At 39.1% G+C, this 23,844-nt stretch overlaps 1 protein-coding gene across 40 annotated transcripts in view; it reads right to left on the reverse strand.

Moving 5' to 3' along the window:
• Positions 1–23,844, reverse strand: part of RIMS2 (regulating synaptic membrane exocytosis 2) — a 531,876-nt gene that overhangs the window by 235,486 nt on the left and 272,546 nt on the right. For 27 of the 40 annotated variants that reach the window (XM_068395882.1, XM_068395877.1, XM_068395860.1 and 24 more), the window contains one exon: positions 1,338–1,405. In XM_068395882.1, the coding sequence (XP_068251983.1) occupies positions 1,338–1,405 (68 nt within the window). Of the gene's footprint in view, positions 1–1,011; positions 1,221–1,337; positions 1,406–23,844 lie in introns of all 40 variants that reach the window. The other 13 variants (XM_068395878.1, XM_068395859.1, XM_068395866.1 and 10 more) reach the window with 1 other exon arrangement.

A 23,844-nucleotide genomic window follows, 5' to 3' on the forward strand; every position in this document is an offset into this window, starting at 1 on the left:
CAGTGACAATCACACCTGAGCACTGACAAAAACAAATGTAGAGTTCTAGTAAAAGTAATACTGAAAAGAAATTTGACTCAAACCAGAAATTTGATGTGAGAAGGCATTTCTTCTTTTTCCACTATTCCAAACGTGTCATTTTTTTCTGACTGACAAATTTTTCCAGTGTTTTATTTTCTCTCAGTAGTAGTACATTAAAAATTATAGAATACATTAAAAGGTATAGTCATTACTCTATTTAAATATATTTTTTGTTTCTTGGAATAATTACTTCACATATGAAACATAGTTACAGTGAACATTATTATTCCATTACTATATATGGGCACAGTTATACTTGTATATTAACATTTGATTTTGTGTAATCATAGCACTTTTTCACAGAAAAATACTATTTCATGCTCTATTTCATGCAAAATTAGCAGGCACAGACAAATCTGCTCCCATTACATCTAATAACTCTAAAAGATTTATCATAATCTCCACCAAACAGAAAGCAAAAATAAAAAATACCAAAGCAGATGGCAAACCCTTTAATTCTCCACGATACTGCACAAAAATGGCATGTCAACAAAACAAAAGAACAACCATGACAGTGAAAGGGAAAAAAGAAAAACAACTTTTCTGTGCAGAGAGACACAATTTTCTCCCTTTTCCACCTGGGGTTTAAACTATTAATTTAATTTCAGCCCCAGGATTTTGAACATAATAAATCAAATAAGCCAATCAGTAGAATCCTTATTGTTAATTACTTTATATTTGAAGGTAATACCATGATATGCTATTATGCAACCGTAAGAACAACATTCCTTTATGCCTTTCATTTTTTTTCTTAGGCTGACAAACAATAAAAGCTGCAAGCATGCAGAGACTTTTCATTTGTTTTTCTTTTCTGCACCTTAAGAAATGCTACATTGTCTCTAGAAACACCCTATCTTTTATTTTATGCACTATTTTTATGAGTGACAGAGAGCAAACAAAGACCAAATGAGCAGGTTAAAAGGTCAGTACCTTCTCGCTATGGCTATGTTCCTCGTTTAGAGTTGTGCTACTACACGTATCTACCCCAGAGTCTTTTATCTGAGGCTCAGACCATTCCAAGTCCTCTTCCAAAGAGTGGCCACCAAAGCACACCATTTTCTTTTGCCTCTCGGATAAGGTGTTAGAATCCGACAAAACTGCCTGCTCACTAGTTTTTCTTTTTCCCCTTTGACTGTCCCCTATAGGTGTGGGATAAAAAAAAGGATACAAAAAAGAAAACATGCAAAGGTGTAAATAAAACAAAGGAGATGTGAAATGACAAAGGAAGCTAAATGGTAAGGCTCCACATGTCTCACCAAAGACATTGGGGATGCCTCACTGCTATGCCAAGACGTATGGTCCAACCAGCTGTAATCCATGTCTCCTGCGAGAATCAGACAGACAAGATAGTGCAGTAAAGGAAGGGTGAAAAAAAGTACAGGCAAAGATACAGTAAAATTGTAAAGATTTCTGTTTATCCTATCTGGTTCATAATCTCTGCTAGCAGGATTTGCAAAGTGCTTCCAAGAAAAAGTTGAGGTTCCAACAACAGAGCACATGGAATATGAACTACAGCGAGGAAGGCGGCATGTTTGTGTGTGCCTATGCATGCATAGAACTATGTACCGAATAAAGCATTATTTCTTCAGAGCTTTTACCTGTTCCTATAAAATTAATTACAGTAAATTAAATGAAAAGGCAAACTGTATTGTATTCCTAACAGAATTTTCAGAAAGGAAAGCATTTGAATACAGAATGAGTTTTCACCATAATCTAAAGAAACAGTTTTGTCTTAAGGAATGTATTTCTCTGCTTTTCTAATACAAACTAGTATTTATTCTAATCACTTCAATAAAATACTTAATTCTATATTCAGCTGTACAGTAGATGATGTTTTAAGGAAGGTTAAATGATCTGTTAAATATGATAGACTGATAAGAAAAACAAATATAGAAAACATTTTTAGAACAAAAAGCATATTAACTTTGCTTGAAATTCCCAGAGAAATGTCTACTGGTTAAATATCAGGAAGAATACTAGTAAGTACAGGTACATCATAACTGGGAATAAATGTGTAGGGTTTTGACGAAGTACATATATATATTATAGAATCAGAATTTAACCTGTATGGCAGATGCATGGTAGGAACATTTAAAAACAGCTTTAATGAAAAGGTCAAAATTACTGCTGCTGTTCATAGAACTGAAGAATGACTCATGTATTTTAATAAAACATTCTTTTATGTAGGTACTTCAAATTCTAAATTATGCCCACACATTTTGCATTACTACATTTCTCTTTTTTTTATATTTTTTTTTCACCATTGTTACTACATGTTACATGAAAAATATTTTGTTACTACATGCTACATAATATTTTGATACTATTGTAAGCAGGAAAAAAATGTTAACTTTTCTATAGAATTTCATGACCAAAAGAACACTAAACCAAGTAGTTCTGCTCTTTTTAGTACAGATGAAAAATGATATTTTTCTATTTCCATGACTTCAGATCCGGCTTTGACATTGCTCAACCCATTCCTCTGAAACTACATCAATAAGTTGGTGAAATATGACTAATAGGTCTAACCACAGTCTTAAGACTTGTCTAAAAAAATTTACAGAGAGGATGTGAAGATACAGCCCCATATAACAGCTACAAACAGCTAATACATGTTTTAGAAAATTAAAATATAGTCTCCTCAGAGGGATATTATGTACAATGACAAATATGATCTTTTTTCATTTCTTTTCTCGTGACATATAGACTTTCACGTGCTACATGGAAACAAAATCTAGCCTCATTTTCATTTAAAAGAAGGAAATGTATGGAATACAAAGGTTTCATTTTCAAAAAAATGCTTTGAACTCAGTCCCTTACATTTTGCAGAAACATTGTAGCCCTGAGGAGAAGGACTTGGGGGTGATGGTTGATGAGAAGCTCAACATAGAATCATAGAATCATAGAATGGTTTCGATTGGAAGGGACCTTAAAGATCATCTAGTTCCAAATGCCCTGCTACAGGCAGGGACACCTTTCCTCTAGACCAGGTTGCTCAAAGCCTCATCCAACCTGGCCTTAAACACTGCCAGGGAGGGTGCAGCCACAAGTTCTCTGGGCAACCTGTTCCAGTGTCTCACCACCCTCACAGGAAAGAGCACTGCCGGCTCATGTTGAGCTTCTCGTCAACCATCACCCCCAAGTCCTTCTCCTCAGGGCTGCTCTCAATCCATTCTCCACCCAGCCCGTATTTGTGCTTGGGACTGCCCTGACCCACATGCAGGACCTTGCACTTGGCCTTGTTGAACTTCATGCGGTTTGCACAGGCCCAGATTGCAAGCCATGATCTGGTAATGTATGCTTGCAGCCCAGAAGACCAACCGTATCCTGGGCTGCATCAAAAGAAGCATGGCCAGCAGGTCGAGGGAGGTGATTCTGCCCCTTTACTCCACTCTCATGAGACCCCACCTGGAGTACCGCATTCAGCTCTGGGGCCCCCAGTACAAGAAGGACATGGAGCTGTTGGAGCGAGTCCAGAGGAGGGCCACAAAGATGATCAGAGGGATGGAGCACTTCTCCTATGAAGACAGGCTGAGAGAGTTGGGGCTCTTCAGCCTGGAGAAGAGAAGGCTCCGGCGAGACCTTCTAGCATCCTTCTAGTACCTGAAGGGGGCCTACAGGAAAGCTGGAGAGGGACTTTTTACAAGGGCATGGAGTGATAGGATGAGGGGGAATGGTTTTAAACTGAAAGAGGGTAGATTTAGATTAGATATTAGGAAGAAATTCTTTCCCGTGAGGGCAGTGAGACACTGGACCAGGCTGCCCAGAGAAGTTGTGGCTGCCCCCTCCCTGGCAGTGTTTAAGGCCAGGCTGGATGAGGCATTGAGCAACCTGGACTAGTGGAAAGGTGTCTATGCCCATGGCAGGGGTTTTGGAACTGGATGATCTTTAAGGTCCCTTCCAACCCAAACCATTCTATGATTCTATATTATGAAATCCTTTTATTTCTTAAACGCATTAGTAAGGGATCTCATGAAAGTATTCTGAAGCTTTAATTCATTCTTATTTTCTAAGTAATAAATGGGTGTGCTGTTAATGTTTTAACAGTGTTTCTTGATTCTTGAAAGGAAGATAACATTTTAAAATGGTAAATTCTCACCAAAACTGCTTTCTAATGACAGTTGACATCTTAACTACATTACAGATAAGAGTGTAGCTATCCTGCTAAAGGGAAAAGAAATATTCTTCTGAAAGAATAACTTTTGCAAAAGGTACTTCTGGCATGGAAATTCCAGTGCTGTCTTCACAGAATCACTGAATCACAGAATGTTAGGGATTGGAAGGGACCTCGAAAGATCATCTAGTCCAATCCCCCTGCCGGGGCAGGACTACCTAGATCATATCACACAGGAACGTGTCCAGGCGGGTTTTGAATGTCTCCAGAGAAGGAGACTCCACAACCTCTCTGGGCAGCCTGTTCCAGTGTTCGGTCACCCTCACCGTAAAGAAGTTTTTCCTCATATTTAAGTGGAACCTCCAGTGTTCCAGCTTGCACCCATTGCCCCTTGTCCTATCAGTGGATGTCACTGAGAAGAGCCTGGCTCCATCCTCATGACACTTGCCCTTTACATATTTATAAACATTAATGAGGTCACCCCTCAGTCTCCTCTTCTCCAAGCTAAAGAGACCCAGCTCCCTCAGCCTCTCCTCATAAGGGAGATGTTCCACTCCCTTAATCATCTTCGTGGCTCTGCGTTGGACTCTCTCTAGCAGTTCCCTGTCCTTCTTGAACTGAGGGGCCCAGAACTGGACACAATATTCCAGATGCGGCCTCACCAGGGCAGAGTAGAGGGGGAGGAGAACCTCTCTTGACCTACTAACCTTCTCATACACCCCAGGATGCCATTGGCCTTTTGGCCACAAGGGCACATTGCTGGCTCATGGTCATCCTGTTGTCCACTAGGACCCCCAGGTCCCTTTCCCCTGCACTGGTCTCCAACAGGTCTGTCACCAACTTGTACTGGTACATGGGGTTGTTTTTGCCCAGATGCAGGACTCTACACTTGCCCTTGTTATATTTCATTAAATTTCTCCCCGCCCAACTCTCCAGCCTGTGTGGGTCTCTCTGAATGGCAGCACAGCCTTCTGGTGTGTCAGCCACTCCTCCCAGTTTGGTGTCATCAGCGAACTCGCTGATAGTGCACTCTATTCCCTCATCCAAGTCATTAATGACTATATTGAATAGTCGGTCCCATTACCGACCCTTGAGGGACTCCACTAGATACAGGCCTCCAAATGGACTCTGTCCCATTGACCACCACTCTCTGGCTTCTTTCCTTCAGCCAGTTCACAATCCACCTCACTACCCAATCATCCAGACCATACTTCCTCAGTTTAGCTGCGAGGATGCTGTGGGAGACTGTGTCAAACGCTTTACTGAAATCGAGATAGACCACATCCACAGCTTTACCATCATCTATCCACTGGGTTACGTCCTCATAAAAGGCTATCAAGTTGGTTAAGCATGACTTCCCCTTGGTGAAGCCATGTTGACTGCCCCTAATGATCCTCTTATCCTTGATGTGCCTAGAGATAGCACCAAGGACAAGTTGTTCCATCACCTTTCTGGGGATGGAGGTGAGGCTGACCGATTTATAGTTACCCAGGTCCTCCTTCTTGCCTTTCTTGAAGACTGGAGTGACATTTGCTTTCCTCCAGTCCTCAGGCACCTCTCCCGTTCCCCATGACTTAACAAAGATGATGGAGAGTGGCCTAGCAATGACTTCAATGTCTCCAAAGTCATTGCTTTGGGGAACTGAGTAAAATTATCAGTGAGGTCATGAAGATCTAGCCTTTACTGCATAAATATGCATTTACAGATATCCATAAGATCGTAAGAGCTCCAGTCTGCATATTGCCTGTTTTACAAATCCTGCTTTTAAAATATATTTTTAATTGGATCTTAAGTGAGGATAACTCATCTCATTACAGTAACGACGACTTCTCAGCTTTAAGTGTATGAACTAGAAGCACTTGCGGCCATACAGTTTTTTTCCCAGCATTTATTTTCTGTGTCATCAATACAACTGCTGTACCACAAACCAGTCTGACTAAAAAAGTTGTAATTTAGCTCCCTATAATTTGGTACCTAATTCTGTGAGCGAAGCACTGAAATAAAATGGGCTTTATAAGCAGAACAGTTAAAACCAATCACTCTTACTGATTCTAATTCCTGACTGTTTCTGAGAAACTATGTATTTTCATTGACATGAGTAAATTTAAATGTAGATATCTACCATCAGGCATTAAAAATCTACCACTGCAAATTACTGGGCACTTTTTAAAGTTTTAAAATTCTCAGCAATAATCTCGACTATCACTTATAATCCAAAAGAAGCCATTAGAAAGGAATCCAGGAGTACAGTTATTATGTCCCTGCTGTTATACAGTGAACATAGCACTTTACCTATACATTATGAAACTCATCATGGCTTTGCCAGCTCTCCTATTCATGTCTTTTCCCATATCAGTTATACAGTTTTGTATGAGCTTGTCAAGAGCAAGTATTCCTATCGAACTGAACTTTCACTTGTACGTCTACATAGAAAATAACTCCTTAAAAATAGGAAAATAAGTTATTGAAAAGTTAGGCCCCTGAGATGTACTGACCATATAAACATTCCCACTGCAAGTCACCAAAAACTGGTCCAATCTTCACTTGTTACTTGCATGTCCACAGTATGTGCATATAGACATACACTCAAAGACAAATTATATTAGCTTTACAGTAACTGTACTTTACAGTACAGATGTGCTGTACATATATAAGTTCATCCTATAGGTGTTTATATGAGCAAATGTTAAGCAGTGTTGGGCTCTAACAGTCTGACATATGCACACTCACATTCGAAACATATATACTGACTTTCAGATAGAGAAAGAAATTCTGGATCCTTTTTTTTTTTTAATAGAGCTATCCAAAATAGTAATCTACATACATTAAGAGTACAATAATGTGATAATATTGATATCACATATTATTTAAGTTATTGAGAGTGATAAATTATTGAGAGTGATATCTTAAAATCTTTAAAATTTCCCATTATACAGGAAAAATAAAATACATTGGTTATCTTCCTACTATAGAACTTCCAATTTCTCTCTACTTTCAGGGGAAAAAAAAATCTCTTAAGGTAAGTGCTTTTACATCCTGCTAGAGAAATTTTACAGACAGTTCACATAATTGAATCTAGAGACCTCTAATTCTTCTACCCAAACTTTGGATATTTATTGTACAAATATCACAGAATCACAGAATCAACCAGGTTGGAAGAGACCTCAGGGATCATTGAGTCCAACCATTGCCCTGACACTACCACATCAACTAGACCATGGCACTAAGTGCCATGTCCAGTCTTTTTTTAAACACATCCAGAGATGGTGACTCCACCACCTCCCTGGGCAGCCCATTCCAATGTCTAATAACCCTTTCTGAGAAGAAATTCTTCCTAATGTCCAACCTGAACCTCCCCTGGTGAAGCTTGAGGCTGTGTCCTCTTGTCCTATCGCTAGTTGCCTGGGGGAAGAGGCCGACTCCCACTTCACTACAACCTCCGTTCAGGTAGTTGTAGACTGCAATAAGGTCACCTCGGAGCCTCCTCTTCTCCAGGCTAAACAAACCCAGCTCCCTCAGCCATTCCTCGTAGGACAGACCCTCCAGACCCTTCACCAGCTTGGTCGCCCTCCTCTGGACTCGCTCCAACACCTCAACGTCTTTCTTGAAGTGTGGGGCCCAGAACTGGACACAGTACTCAAGATGCGGCCTCACCAGTGCCGAGTACAGAGGGACGATCACTTCCCTAGACCGGCTGGCTACACTATTCTTAATAGAGGCCAGGATGCCATTGGCCTTCTTGGCCACCTGGGCACACTGCTGGCTCATGTTTAGCTGGCTGTCAATCAGCAGATATGTACATCTGAATTAATCAGCCTATGTTCCTTTTACAACCAGCAAAGGGAAACAGATCTTTTTAAGGTGTGGTTCGTTTGACCTGTTTTAGAAGTGTACGTCCAGGTGAGAAAAATCCTACCTTCGTCACACCCAAAATGTTTTATTTCTCCTCCACTGCTTATAAAGGAGGTCTCAGTGACTCATTCAGATGGTCATTATCTTTTCATCAGTACAATCCTACTACCCTAAATTACTATTTTAACACAGCCTCAACTATTTGTTTACATATCCAAGAAGATACCAAAACTACCACACAAAGGACTCAGGACTCTTCAAGGTCTCATGGAAGGCAAGTCTACTGGACTGATTTTATGCCATTAGACATACCAAATATTACTTTTAATATGCCATTCGAACAGGGTATCATATACTCTGTTTTTCTCTCTTTAGCTTAGCAATGGTAATGGAGACTAAAAGGATCTCTGGGCCAGTCTCTGTGTTCAAGTCTTTAAACTTAGGTCTCAGGCTCATCTGCTGATGTAACTGACTTCTTACTGAAAAGGGTTCCAAGAGTCCTCTCACCCATGTATTACTATATGGTGCATCTACATACTGTATGTGTCCAAGATTAGACACGTTTAGCTCAGCATAGGCATTAGCGCACAGAAATTACTTACATTTTAAAAGCTCCAGTTATTATGCAGCAACAGTTACTCTTTATCAAATGGTAAGCCCTGAAACTAAACCTGCATGGAGGAACACATGCAAAGTTGAGCCTGTTGCCAGATTAAAGCATTCCCGTGTCTTGCTCTACTATTTTCCCCTTTCCTTTTCAGTCAAGATGTAGAAAGCTGACTTTCTTTTTAATTTAGTTGTGTCTCACAGTAAATATCAATTATTCTAAAATTAAAATGATAAGAAAATAAGCAACAACTCCATCCAAAGACTGTTTTGCTCATACCTCTATTCTTTTTTCCATTAAAATATGTAGCTATATGTTTCAAAAAAATTGTCATAGAAATTAGAAATGATAAAGCCCTTGTAGGTAATCTAGATTTTGCCCTTAACACTGCATTAAATCATCTGGATGACACGTCTAAATACTATAAATGTTAATTAAATGCAATCAAACTATTATTAATAAAATATTTAATTTTATAGAAATATAGCCAGGATGACTGTCTGGAAGCCCTGTAGTGTACTACATTTCTATGAGAGGCATGTATTGCTTAGTAACCCACTCTTTTTTGAGGTACAATGAATGACTTGATAAAAACACTGGACATAAATTTTTCAGTGCAAGTTCTATAAATATTAAAAACTTGACTGGGTAAATTATTTGTGAAATTTTGTAAAATTAAAAGTAATACATGTAAGACACATAGTTATTTGTTTCCCTACAAGAAAAACTGTGAAACCATAATCTTTCCATAACAAAGACACAGTAGTTTTAATTCTGACTACCAGAGAATGCACTTGCTGGTCTCTTAGATACTTCTCTTCCACAATAGCAGATGCTTTATTGTTGAGAGTATATGTGTTTAGGGTGTGCAGCAGAAATTACTCCGGAAAAAAATGTCACCTCGTTGATAAATTATATAGGCTATAATATCAAAGACACCTTTCATGGAAAAAGGAACTAATATATTCCTAAGCAAGATACAATCTTAGCTAATGTCATTATAACAGCATTCAGATGCCTCATGATTTCAGGAGTACAGCTGGATACAAGAAAAGACATATGTGAAGTCTGCTCTTATTAATGTCAGTGAGCTCTATGTGTATATGGAAATTTTGCATGGACAAATCAGGCTGGGAGAAAAATCACATTAGTGACCTAGCCTTTCTGTATAAATGGTGTTAAGTTAAAACCTTTGTAAGCTCATGGATATTTAATATGTTTTGCTCATTTTCTTTAGCCAAAACCAAACAGGCAGAGGAAAAGCTTTTCTTCTCCAAACAGGAACACGCAGCGATGGGAACTTCCCATCCTATCTAAACTGGAAAGTTCTTCCCTTGGTAAATTAAAAACACCATCTTGCTTTGAACCAAGTAGAACAAAAACATGTTTCCTCAAATCCAAATCTCACTGCCTAAAAGGACAGGTCATATAATCGAATTCTGCAAGCTGTGGAGTCTACATGACTATATACCGCATGCTGAATACATACTACATACTGACTACATGAGCCAATGATTGTGCATATGTGTCGTTACTCAAACCTAAAAATGATTTAGCCTTGCAGTTGAGTGAGTATATTCCCCCTCCAAGCTGATTTTTCAGCATAAGGCTATAATGAGCAGACACATTCCATGTCACTTGATCCTCCTCTTAACTGCAAGGCTACAGTGAAGCCCTACACCAGAAGGGCTGTGGAGAGAAGTGGAAAGTGGACTACAGCTATTGAGGAACTCTCATTTAAGCAGGTTACTTTCTGTGTTTGCAACACTATCCATCTAGACTGCCACACAGTGGGTGACTCCAAAGAGGAGCTACACAGCAAGAATTATCTGGAAATGATTATATGAGTGCTTAAACAATTGCTTTGTCAGCTCTGGACACTTCAGTGACATGTTAGCATTTGGTACAGGAACAAATACAAAGTTGCCTGGCACACGTAAAGCACAGCAATATTTTTCAGTGCAGTCACTAATGCAGTTTGAACACTGATCACAAAAGGATGCTGCTTCTTGCAGGTCTTATAGCAGGCTTTGAAACTTCCTACCATACATTTCAATATTTCTTGTTTTAAAATAATTATTCCTCTGGGTTTGTCAGCTTTTGACTTGTAATAGCCTAGGAAAAAGTCTGAACGATCTGGCCCTACAAAAACAAAAACAGAAGCACTAAGGAGAAAATCACTATGTACAATTCAGCAGAGACTTCTGATTTGGAGCTTAGAATACTAGCAGATGTTGTAACAAGTAGGAAAGTGTCCCTCACCTGAAAAGTAGAGACACCCAGAATTCATCTCAGGAAGTTTTAGCTTTCTATATCTAAACTAGTTACTCTTGGCTCCATTCATCTGACTTATTTTATACATCCACTTTAAGGCTGACATAAATCGTACTCAAGAACTGTCTGTTTTTCTTCAATGACTCTAAAAGAAGTCAGGATGGTTAGCTTGGGTGTAAGGGTGATTTATGTGACCCTGCATAACTGTCCTTGTTAATGGTGAACATTCATTAACACCTGAAGTTCTTACAGTCAACAAAGAAAAACATAAAAGAGAAGCTACGCAGTTGGAAGAAGATCCTGAACAACAGAGTGCTCCAGCCCACAAGGCAGGTGAGAGAATAAATTGGGGGAGGAGGGAGCACATAACAATGCGTACCCATGGGGCAAGAATGATGACATGGAGAGCATGAGGGCATTGGGATATTGATTATACTGCCACCAAAGAAACTTCTTTGGTCTACATAGGTCAGTCATTAAAAATTTTAAAATTTTTTGATTTCCTTTCTTTTCATTTTTTTTAAGTGACACTGTCTAGGGAAAGATGTTATTAAAAATGAAGACCCCCTGGTTTACCTTCAAACAGTAGGTAGCCTTGTTTTCAACTACTGCTAATACTGCTCAACAGAAAAGATATTACTCTTAATGGAAAAGATTATTTAATGGAAGGAGTGAAAGGGTTTCAGCATGACCGTTTTGTTCTGGTTCTCTTTCTGAAGCTGAGACTTAGCATCACTGTTGATAGAAGCATATTTACTGGAAGCATTTTCTTAAGTATTTTTTGCCAGAAGGATTTAAATTACGGGAAAGACTCTTCAAAATTACATTTTCAAAAACAAAGTTAGGCTTAGTCTATTAATCAAGTATATTTTGATAAAGGTCTTTTCTTGGAATAAATTGAAAGAAAGCACATCAATATGGCAAACATATTTGTATGACAAATTGTCTACTTCCTGTAGAAAACTACTGCACATTAAAACCAGTGGGCTGGAGCTAAAAAAATAAAAAGAGACAAAGAAATACCAGAATTTCTTAATGGAAGTCCATACTCACTAGACTCCCACTGGAAGAGATGCTTCCAGTCACAGCACAGTGGCTCATACTAGGTGACCCCATACACTTACAGCCATACGTGTCATATGACACTGTGGTGGGTTGACCCTGGCTGGATGCCAGGTGCCCACCAAAGCTGTTCTATCACTCCCCTCCTCAGCTGGACAGGGGAGAGAAAATATAATGAAAGGATCATGGGTTGAGATAAGGGTAGGAAGAGATCAATTACCATCACGGGCAAAACAGACTCAACTTGGGGAAATTAATTTATTGCCAATTAGAAGTCAGAGTAGGGTAATGAGAAATAAAAACAAAATCTTAAAACACCTTCCCCCCATCCCTCCCTTCTTCCTGGGCTCAACTTCACTCCCAAATTCTCTACCTTCTCCCTCCTTGGCAGCACAGGGGGATGGGGGATGGGGGCTGCAGTCACTTCATCACACGTTGTTTCTGCTGCTCCTTCTTCCTCAGGGGGAGGGCTCCTCACACTCTTCCCCTGCTCCAGTGTGAGATCCCTCCCATGGGAGACAGTCCTCCATGAACTTCTCCAACATGAGTCTTTCCCATGGGCTGCCGTTCTTCATGAACTGCTCCAGCGTGCGTCCCTTCCACAGGGCGCAGTCCTTCAGGAACAGACTGCTCCAACGTGGGTCCCCCAGGGGGTCACAAGTCCTGCCAGAAAACCTGCTCCAGCGTGGGCTCCTCTCTTCATGGGGCCACAGGTCCTGCCAGGAGCCTGCTCCAGCATGGGCTTCCCGTGGGGTCACAGCCTCCTCTGGACCCATCCCCTTGCTCCGGCATGGGGTCCTCCATGGGCTGCAGGTGGACATCTGCTCCACTGTTAACCTCCATGGGCTGCAGGGGGACAGCCTGCCTCACCATGGACTTCACTACGAGCTACAGGGGAATCTCTGTTCCAGTGCCTGGAGCACCTCTTCCCCCTCCTTCTTCACTGATCTTGGTGTCTGCAGAGTTGTTGCTTTCACATATTCTCTCCTCTCTCCAGCTGCAATTGCTGTTGCAGAGCAACTTTTTCCTCTTCTTAAATATGCTATCACAGAGGTGCTGCCACCACCACTGATGGGCTCGGCCTCGGCCAGTGGAGGGTCTGTCTTGGACCTGGCTGGCATTGGCTCCATCAAACATGGGGGCTTCTCACAGAAGCCACCCCTGTAGCCCTGCAGCTACCAAACGCTACCAAAGCCACGCAAACCCAATATAGACACCTGAAGTGTGACCCTATATGTCACACCACAGTCTGTATCATGTGATCCAGTACACAAACTCACACTCTGGGCCACCAAGAAAATGTCATGGGAAACAGTCGGACATTTTATACTAGCGACCCAGTTCCTCCCTGCCAGTTGATTAATATTAATATTCAAGTTTCTCAGATTTGCACACCTTTGTCGTATGTTCCCTGTTACTCTATTTCTAATAAGATCAGGGAAAACTGGAACTAATGAAGCATGATATCCTGTTGATTTTTCTCTTGTGTGATTGTCTTTAAGACTTTGTCTTAGGAAGATATTTACTCCAAATTACAATTTGACCCTACTTCTGGCCTTTTCGCTTTTCTACTTCTTCCTTCTCTTCTGTTCTCTCTGTAGGGAGTTTTGAACCTACGCCTGGAAAAGGAAATTCCTTCAGCAGAATACAAAGGAAAACATGCTTTGAAAAGCTTAGAAAAGGCAATATTTCTGGATCATGCCCAGTAGTAAGTAATCAGAAGCTATTTATTACTTTTTTATTATTATTCTAAATAGTCCAAATTTTCAATCCCTTCTCACAGGATATGCCTTTCCTTTTTCTTCCCTATTCACATCCACAGAGACCATACACATGTTCATGGGCTGACCTCAGAAATCTTCCTTGCTTATCTGGCATTACCATGCATCCCTGCACCTTAGGGTTCTAACTGACTGCTTCATTGCAAGTTCTTCACCATCTCAGGCTTGGAACCAATATCAGCAATACCAGCTTGCCTATACCTGAATGAGGGACCCGTTTAAAGAGAAAACAAGCACTGTTAGTAATGCAGGGGAAAATAAAACCTATTAATACCATTAAAGAATCCCATACCTGGCCCTTGTTTCAGCAGCTCAGTCCTCTGTAACACTGTGAAGATATTCCCATCAACTAAAAGCAGACAGCCTAGTTTGGTGTCCTGAATGAGCCTACCTCTCTTCACAGACTAGTCTACTGAAAGTTAACAAGCTTTTGGATATAATGCACATAGAAATTAACTAGTGTCTGGAAGGTGAGAAAAAACCCTGTGTTTCCCATCTCGCTGGCTCAGAAAAATAAGTCACCTTGGGAAACAACTGCTAAGGAAGCACAGTTCTGTCATACAAGCACAGAAGGTCCAATGGTTCTATGATGTGTTGGAGCTGCTGCACAACTGGGAACTGATCTGCACAGGCACAACAAATTCCTTCCTCAGACTTTGAAAATAGTCCAGTCAAATTCAAGCGTCTTGCTGCCAATAGCAAGGCAACAGTAAAACTTGCCAAGCCAGTTGGAAACGAGCCTTATAGCAACCTGGAAAAGAACGCTGTTCGTAATTGGAGCGCTATGAAAATTTGTGAGAAACAGCTGCAATGTTTAAGAAACAGGTTTCACAGAATCACAGAATCAACCAGGTTGGAAGAGACCTCAGGGATCATCGAGTCCAACCATCACCCTGACACCACCCTGTCAACTAGACCATGGCACTAAGTGCCATGTCCAGTCTTTTCTTAAACACATCCAGAGATGGTGACTCCACCACCTCCCTGGGCAGCCCATTCCAATGTCTAATAACCCTTTCTGTAGGGTTTAGTTGATGGGAATATCTTTTCTTTTGGGTCTTGTGTGCTCATTATACCTATTTCTGTTAGATTTTTCTTTTCACTACCATTTTATTTACACTCACTGAAGGAGGCCTGATTAAACCAAAGAAATAAGTAGCTTCAGGAAAACTCTATTTAGCATTAGTAGACATATTTACTCATGCAGTTCACTTTGTGCCAGCTTACCATATATTCAGCTTTCCACAGATATACACTCTTTTTACATCCTGAAGTTGTGACTTTGGCAAAATGACTGTCAGAGGCAGTTCCAACAAGGCTGCCCGGCTTCTGGAAGTCTCGGGGGCATAGGATTTACTGCACATGCACTGAATACTAAAACCTATTTTTATTTGGATATTTTGTACAGATATATGAGCTCTCTGCCTTTGAGAGGCAGTATTTAACCAGGTGCATTTTAACTTCTTTTAGAAATGGGCATCCACTGAAAGAGTGTCTATATCAATGCTTTCTTCAAATAATATATTTAAGGCTACTAGAACAGCTAAAGCCAATGCAAATAATAATAAAAAAAATATTTTCTCAATATGTATACCTGTGCACAGATCCCTCTAATACTTATTAGCGATACAAAAAAATACAGAAAAACTAACCCCTTATATTGTGTACTTATTTACTTTCAAGCTTTAGTGCTTTGATGTCAACACTAATTATTACAGAAAATAACCCTAAGCTACTTTGAATCAGTATATCTTAATTACTAAATAAGCTTCAAATTTACAAAGTGAAGACAACAGGAGACCATGAAAGACACGAGGGAATGGATTCTTTATGAGACGTGATGTCAAATTCACAAACAAGAACATAAACTTAGCATGTCAGTTGTACTCATGACAGAGCTGTATTGATTTCATCAAGAGAACAATCAACCATAAGTAAAGCTGAAATAGTGAGCGTCAGGAAGGAAAGGAAAACCTTCTTAGCTTAATTTTAAAGAAATGCAAATATATTAATTCATAATAGCTTTCTATATTTTTATCCCCAAAGTCATATAGAGATAATCCTAATGAAAGGAGACACTACTAACATAGAGATGCCTCCTGTCATAGGTACATCGTTATCTAGAATCAACTTCCAACATCAGCCCAACAGCTACCCATATATTATGACTGAGGATCAGCCAGTTGTTTCATTGATCACATCTTTTTCCTTTCTCTCCACTACTTCCAGTCAGGATCACTGACATCTTGCTACCAAAAAGCGATATGAGGAAATACTCATCTTGTGATTTTCACTATGAGATAACCAATGAACAAATAATGAATCTGTGTATCTAACAGAATACAATAAAAATAAAAATAATAATATCATTTAAAAATAGAAATATTTAAAATTTTGAAGTGAAACAATCTTATAAAATAATCAAACCAATATCTGAGTTCCAGTTCACTATTGCCTTTTTCTGTTCAGTTACTAGGTTTTGTTTAGGAGGAAAAAATATCCTTCACTTTTACCCTTGGACACAGCTGTTGTCCTCAAGGACAGTTGGAGGAAGGGGGTAAGACAAAAAAGGTCCAGTCCATATTTGAGCATGGTATTCCCAGTAATGTATTACAAGCTCTCAGTGGCCACAGAAAAGGACTCTCAAATCACTCTAGATGTCCTCATCACTGATGAGGAAAAAAATTTTAGAATAGAAATAAGAATAACTACCTTAAGAATAACTAAGAATAGTAAAATCTGCCCGGACTTGTGCAAAGCATTTGACAGTCTCGCACGACATCCTTGTCTCCAAATTGGAGAGATATGGACTTGACAGATGGACCACTCCATAGTGGATGGGTCGATAAGGAATTGGCTGGATGGTCACACTCAAAGAGATGTGGTCAACAGCTCGATGCCCAAGTGGACACCAGTGACAAGTGACGTTCCTCAGGGTTCGGTATTGGGAATGGTCCTGTTTAAAATCTTTGTCGGTGACACGGACAGTGGGATTGAGTGTGCCGTCAGCAAGTTTGCCAACGACACCAAGCTGTGTGGTGTGGTCAACACGCTGGAGGGAAGGGATGCCATCCAGAGGGACCTTGACAGGCTTGAGAGCTGGGCCCGTGCAAACCGCATGAAGTTCAACAAGGCCAAGTGCAAGGTCCTGCAAGTGGGTCATGGCAATCCCGAGCACAAATACAGGCTGGGTGGAGAATGGATTGAGAGCAGCCCTGAGGAGAAGGACTTGGGGGTGATGGTTGATGAGAAGCTCAACAAGAGCTGGCAATGTGCGCTTGCAGCCCAGAAGGCCAACCATATCCTGGGCTGCATCAAAGGCAGCGTGGCCAGCAGGTCAAGGGAGGTGATTCGATCCCTCTACTCCACTCTCATGAGACCCTACCTAGAGTACTGCGACCAACTCTGGGGCCCCCAACAGGACAGGACCAGCTCTGGGGCCCCCAAGAAGGACATGGAGCTGTTGAAGCGAGTCCAGAGGAGGGCCATGAAGATGATCAGAGGGATGAAGCACTTCTCCTATGAAGACAGGCTGAGAGAGTTGGGCTTGTTCAGCCTGGAGAAGAGAAGGCTCTGAGGAGACCTTCTAGCAGCCTTCCAGTACCTGAAGAGGCCTACAAGAAAGCGGGAAAGGGGCTTTTTACAAGGGCATGTAGTGATAGGATGAGGGGGAATGGTTTTAAACTGAAAGAGGGTAGATTTAGATTAGATATTAGGAAGCTCCCTGGCAGTGTTCAAGGCCAGTTTGGATGGGGCCTTGAGCAACCTGGTCTAGTGGAAAGGTGTCCCTGTCCATGGCAGGGGGGTTGGAACTAGATGATCTTTAAGGTCCCTTCCAACCCAAACCATTCTATGATTCTGTAATAACCTTAAAAACAAAATCTTTTGTATTACGTATTTGAACAACAAGTCATTTTGAATAGCAAACCACCACTCAGGATTTAGGATTACTTATTTTCTTGTCTGTAATTCTCAGATTGCTTTATGCAGAAAGCTATAGGCAAATTTTAAAATTCTACCTAATGATCAAGAGGCAAATACAGCTACTGTGGTATACGTCACCAGTTTAAGATGAAACTATTTGTAATAAGGCAACAGAACTTTTCAATACAAATCATAAGGTTTTTTTTTCTTAAAACTGATCTAATATTTTACATGTGGAATACTAATAACAGCCTTTCTGATTGTCTAAACAAGTGGAATTCTGAACTAATTCAACCTGCTAGCTTCTCAAAACTGATTTCTAAACTGCAGCAGACACAACACAGACTCACTTCACTGTTAAAATGATTTAAGAAACAAGAGCTTAATCACAGCAGTAAATCCAAAGTACCATCCATTCCTCGCAGCACACATGCCGTAAACCATCTAGAAATATTCAATGCATCTGCTGATTCAGTAAGCTGGAGTGGCAGCAAAAAAATCAGCGCAAGAGGGTTTTTCATCACCTTAACACTGCAATAAAAGCCTCTGTAAACTAGTAATTGGATCATTAATTATTGATCTCCTCTTTAATAATCATGATGAAGAAAATAATTTGGTATAATGTAAAAAACACCTATTGTTTTAAGTTTGGTTATATGTTATTTTTGTCAAATTACCTTCTTGAAGGAAATTAATTACCTCCTTTAAAGAGGAACAGAAAATCTGAAAATGAAACTCCAGTGGATTCCAGAAGTAACAATCATAATGAGCTGTCTAATTTAGTTTCATACCTTCTATGCACAGGCTTCACAGCGTGATACTATATAATCAAATTAGTTTAGAGCAATGATCTGTTATACCTACAGTTTAAAGAACAGATGTGCAAAAATAAAATACCAATGATCGTGGTTGTTTTTTAAGACACCTTAGCATGATCAACCTTACCTTGTGCCTATATATATTTATACGTACATATGTGAATGCAGGAAAATTCACATACTTGTTACATTAAGAGGAAGATTAGGCTGCAAAATGAAATATTCAAAAGGTAAGAATGATATGAGACTTAGTTTACCATGGAACATTAATTTAGTCCCTATACAAATGTGTTAATGTATAATCTTTCATAATATGATGGCAAAATCCTCCCATCCCCCAGGACCACAATCATCTTCTGTGCACAGAACAAAGGGTGTAGATTAACTAAGTAACTCGTCAATATCTTTGTTTCTTCAGTTAATGACCCCTTTCATTAGTTACTGAACGTAATCCAAATGCAGATCCAAATACAAAATCATTTGTCTCCTGAGAGTATTTCTCTGGTGCTCTCAGAGTATGTTAGTTCTGTAGGAGTTGGGGTTAAATTCAATGAATTTTTCTTTGTAGCCTTTCTGCATAATGAAATGAAGTTGATGCTACAATTACCCTCTTTTAAAATGAGCTGCTGGCATACAGACAGAGAAGTGAAAACTGTGAAATGTTCCAAAGAATTTTCAGTGCCAAACTTAAGAAATATAGGACTTAATTTTTCTTCAATAATTTCTAGGGTTGTAGTTCTGCCTTTTCCTAGCTCTGTTATACTCATATTTAGTAAATGACAAGAATTTATAAAAATCTACTTACCAAACAAGCATTAGATTTTATTATATGATTAAAAGAATAAAATTATTCTTCCCAACATCCATCCAGGACTGCTCATGTCTATGTATACAAACTGGATAGAAACCTCCTTTGAATAGAAACTGTCTAAGGATGTTCTTCAAAGAGAACCAATACGGTTAGTAAAACGTTGCAGAGATACAAGGCTAAGGTTGTTAAAGTCAGAGAGAGAGAGAGAGAGAGAGATACATTCACATTCCAAAATTAATTTTGAATCCTAAGGACAAAAAGTAGATTTCTTAATTGTAATTTTCAGCATATTCATGATTTCAAAAGAATACAGAACAATGGAAGAAGGCTCCATGAAAGAATAGTTGGTTGATGTTAGCTCTGTAATTATTTCATTTAGCTGAATACATAAATAAGCATGTTTCTCAGGGACCTTTCCATAGTCAACAAGAACTACTCCCATAATTATAGCCTTCATGGTAGCTGAAGCTGTAATAAAAGTTACGTAAGGGATTTAATCTCGGTTTCCTGTTTTTACATGATCACAATTATCCAAAGATATATCTCCTGAGGCTAAATGTTTCCAGAATGAGTTTAAGCAAAAGGTCAATATTTTTCACTACGTTTTAAGGAAAATTCCCTCATATCCCCTGCTTTAAATTTCTGGAAAGTTGAGGTGAGTGGAGAAAAAAAGTCATAATACTTAATGCCTGCAAAAACAGCAGGGAATTTCACCTCATAAATTGGACCAGGTCCTACATTATGGAGACTCACATTGCACAAAGCAGTCCTTCAGCCAGTGTAACTTGTGTAGCTCATAGCAGAAGAGTTTTTCAGGAGCAAACAAATAGTGTAGATGAGCCTGGACCACTATTCTCTTCTCCAGGTAGAACTATATTTGCAGAATAGAAGTTGCACATTTCTGATGTAAACAGTGAAATTACACTGCTCCAAATAAGGTTAATAACTCATTCTTGTTACAAATATATCAAGGATAACAAAGCAAAATGCTTCAAAAGCCACCAAGTGACTTCAAGTAGAATTGTGTAAGACACTTGTGGTGCAGCCATTTTCAAAACATCCTCTCCTCCCTCATTTTTTGTTGCCTTTTATGGTAAAGGAGAGGTAAGTAGGGCAAAGGCTGCCTCTTTTCCTCATCATGCATTCTTGATATCTCTGTACAGGACTCAGATGTGAAAAAAATAGTTGTGGGATCCACCCGGCACAGGTGTCATCACAATGACCTTAACAGATATGGCCAGCTGACTTGTAAACAACAGGAGGAACATTCTCCTGATTTAAATCTGGCAGTGAACACTTGGAAATGCACCCATTAGTCCCTTGAAAGACTGCTCAGCAAATTTTTCTTAGAACTCCCCGAAACACTCTTCTTTTCTGCCTGTCTCTGCTCAACACAGACAAAATACCATAAAGCACATTTGCTATGCTATAAAAACTGCTGTCCTTGCCCAAGTCAAGGTTTTATAAAAAAGCAAAGCCTTGAATAAGCTATAATAAATTTATTATGAATATTTTTTTCATAATCTGTCATTTTTAAGAAGTCTGTGATATTTTATTTATTTTACTGTGATTAGAAATAATGTTAACCTCAGTATTCTTCTGTTGCTCCTTACTATTATGCAAGTAAATTTGGACTAACTCTATCTATCAAAAGAAAATAAAATTAGCTTAAAATGAAATCTTGATTAGTAATACTGCAAATACAAATAATGACACTATTAACATTTATTACTATACATTTCATAATGGACTGTGATTTGTAACTCCCATTTCTAGCACTGATTTCTTGAAATAAAGAGACACCACAGGGTTTTGCAAACATAGGATTGACTATGCTTATAGGTATACACTGTAAACAACACAAGCAGTTAATGACTTTTTAGGGTGACATTGCTGTTCCTGCCTATTTTTTTTTAGATCATCCTCTGTCAAATCCGATAAAGAACTGGCAAGTATGATATGCTTTGGGAATAATAACATTGGCAAACTACATGTCTCAACAAAAATAATTATAGAATTTAACTGTTTCTCTGCCACAATTCAGCATGTATTCTTTTTCCTTGTTTTCAAATGAGATCTTATGCAAAAAGATGGCTTCCACATTTCATATATGACTGTGTTCTTAAGATCAGCCTCTTATAATTTTTTTTTTTGTTTTTACAACATCCTTTTTTTTTTAATAAAGTATAATAAGCAATTTGTTATTTCTTTTAGTAAAGTCAGAAGAAACAAAGGTTGATAATACAAAAATCCCCTTCTCCCTGGTCTTCATATATTTCCAAGTGTAAGAGTGTCCCAGTGGGGGAAAGGTAAAAAACTTACTGCACTTTTTCTTTAATTCCAGTTACTGCACACACCAAGAACTTAGTAGAAGTTTGTCTGTTCCTAGAGAGAATAGGAGTTCAATAGGGCCCTTCAGAGTCTTTTACTAAAGTATCCTTTACAACCATAAGATCTTTTCCTCATCTTATCTCCAAAAACTCTGTCATATGCAATTAACATCATGTAATCAGACATGGGAGCTAAATAAATAGGTGAATGCAATGCTAGTGAAAAGACTAAGCTACAACAGTTGTCCCAACCTTTCTCAAACCATGAGAAAAGTTCCTGAGCCAGTATTACACTGCAGGCAATGCCATAGCCCTCTCACTGGCAGCTGCAGCTTTCATACTTGGTCCTGTGTGGCCCTGAAGAAGACAGGGAAGCATTGCAGGCAACACCTTACTGTAAGCCACAGGTTATGAGTTACCAATCCACAGTGTAGCAGAAGACTAAAGTGACCATTGACCTCATCTTGACAGCTTGGGTACATTGAGGAATGGGAGCTATCTCATCTATGACAGGCATAATAAAATAGTTGACTCTGCAAGATACATGCACTTTTTTGCTTCTGTGGAAGCTGACTGTTCTGGCAATAAACACTTTCAGAATTGTTGTGTAACCAGCAAATTGTGTATGGTGGATGCCAAGACTCTGCAGTTCTTTCCTGGGCTTAAAGGCACCCATCAGGAGAGCTAGCGGGCAGAGACAGTACAAGCAAGTACTGGTGTGGATTATTCTTTCTCAAACACTGTATAATAAAGATATTCAGCACTGGAGACTTCAGCCCCTGTTCCCAGCTCTGGCCTTGTACAATGCCTTGATTAATCTGCTAGAAGAGATAAATCATAAAAAGAGTGGATTTAGGAGAGCTTTGAACACAGCAAGAGGGGTATGAAGTCAATGTATACGAATGAACAAATGCTAGTAGTGCTAATAGAAGAGAGTCAAATGGGTATCACAGTTTGAGAATTTAGAAGATTTTGACTTTTGCAAAATCTTACAAGACCCAGAGCAGACCAAAGGAAGAAGACCAGCACACAGAAAGTCAAAGAAAGACTGGGAGTTAGAAGGAAGTGAACTGAATGCAGGAAAAAATTAGATCTACTGCTTTGTTTAAATGCTCTGTGCCTGAACAGAATGTCACTTCAACCACAATTTTGGCAAGTGACCCCCAACTGAAATCTAACAATTATAACAAAGGTTAACTGAAATGTGAATCTTCAGTTCTTCCCATAACAGTAACAAGCAACGAGTGCAAAATACAAGGGATATGAATGCTAGGCTTTGTTCTGACAGTGATCCATTGATTTCCAGTCCATAAAATCAAGATAATAAAGCTTTCTTCCACCTACAGAGATAAAGGAATGAACGTGAGCTACTCAAATACTACTGTGATGAGGGTTCTGCAAAGGATCATGAAAAAAATGAACAGCTACAATAATACAGGCTCTTTCAATGAGAATTAAAAGAAGAAATATGTCTCATTTCTCCAGATACCATCCATTCCCTACAATGAAATAGGTAGCTGCCTGCTGAAAAAGGACCATAGGGTAGTTAAATTAAAGATATTAGTACAAAGCAAATATTTAAGGAAGCAAAGTACAGCTGGCCATGCAGTTTAGTTACTGAAATTTTTTGGCTTAGGGAAATGCTTGGCTTTGTTTTATATAAATATAGCTCTTTTAAATGAATACATTTTAAGTGTTGATGGGGATTTTTTTGTTTTGTTTTCTAACATCACAGAAATTAGGATCATACAAACAGAAGTATCCGCATTAATTAAATTACGTTAAATAAAGTAAACATATTCATGGACGCACTTTTTTGTAGAATAGAGAGGAAAAATATGTTTCTTCATATACAAAATTCTCATTTTGGAATTTATAAAATAGTATAAAAATTAGAATACCTCTCTTTCATCTGTCAAGAGTAATTATTTTTGTAGTTTGAAAAAATTCTCCTTGGGTGACTAAAGTCACATGGGTTATACTAAGCTGAAATGTGTAAAGTAGCATTGTTACAAAAGCCTTATGTCAATATTCACAAACCTTTTGATCTTTCTGTAAGCACATAATGCTGTATTTAATGGAATTGTTCCAGAACTCCATCATTACTGCTTACAGTAAAACAATATACATTTTTCAGATATTGAATACAGCTTTGTTACTCAGTTTAACATCAAATATATTTTTATTATT

Source organism: Nyctibius grandis, chromosome 3, assembly GCF_013368605.1.
Source record: "Nyctibius grandis isolate bNycGra1 chromosome 3, bNycGra1.pri, whole genome shotgun sequence".
Lineage (NCBI taxonomy): Eukaryota > Metazoa > Chordata > Aves > Nyctibiiformes > Nyctibiidae > Nyctibius > Nyctibius grandis.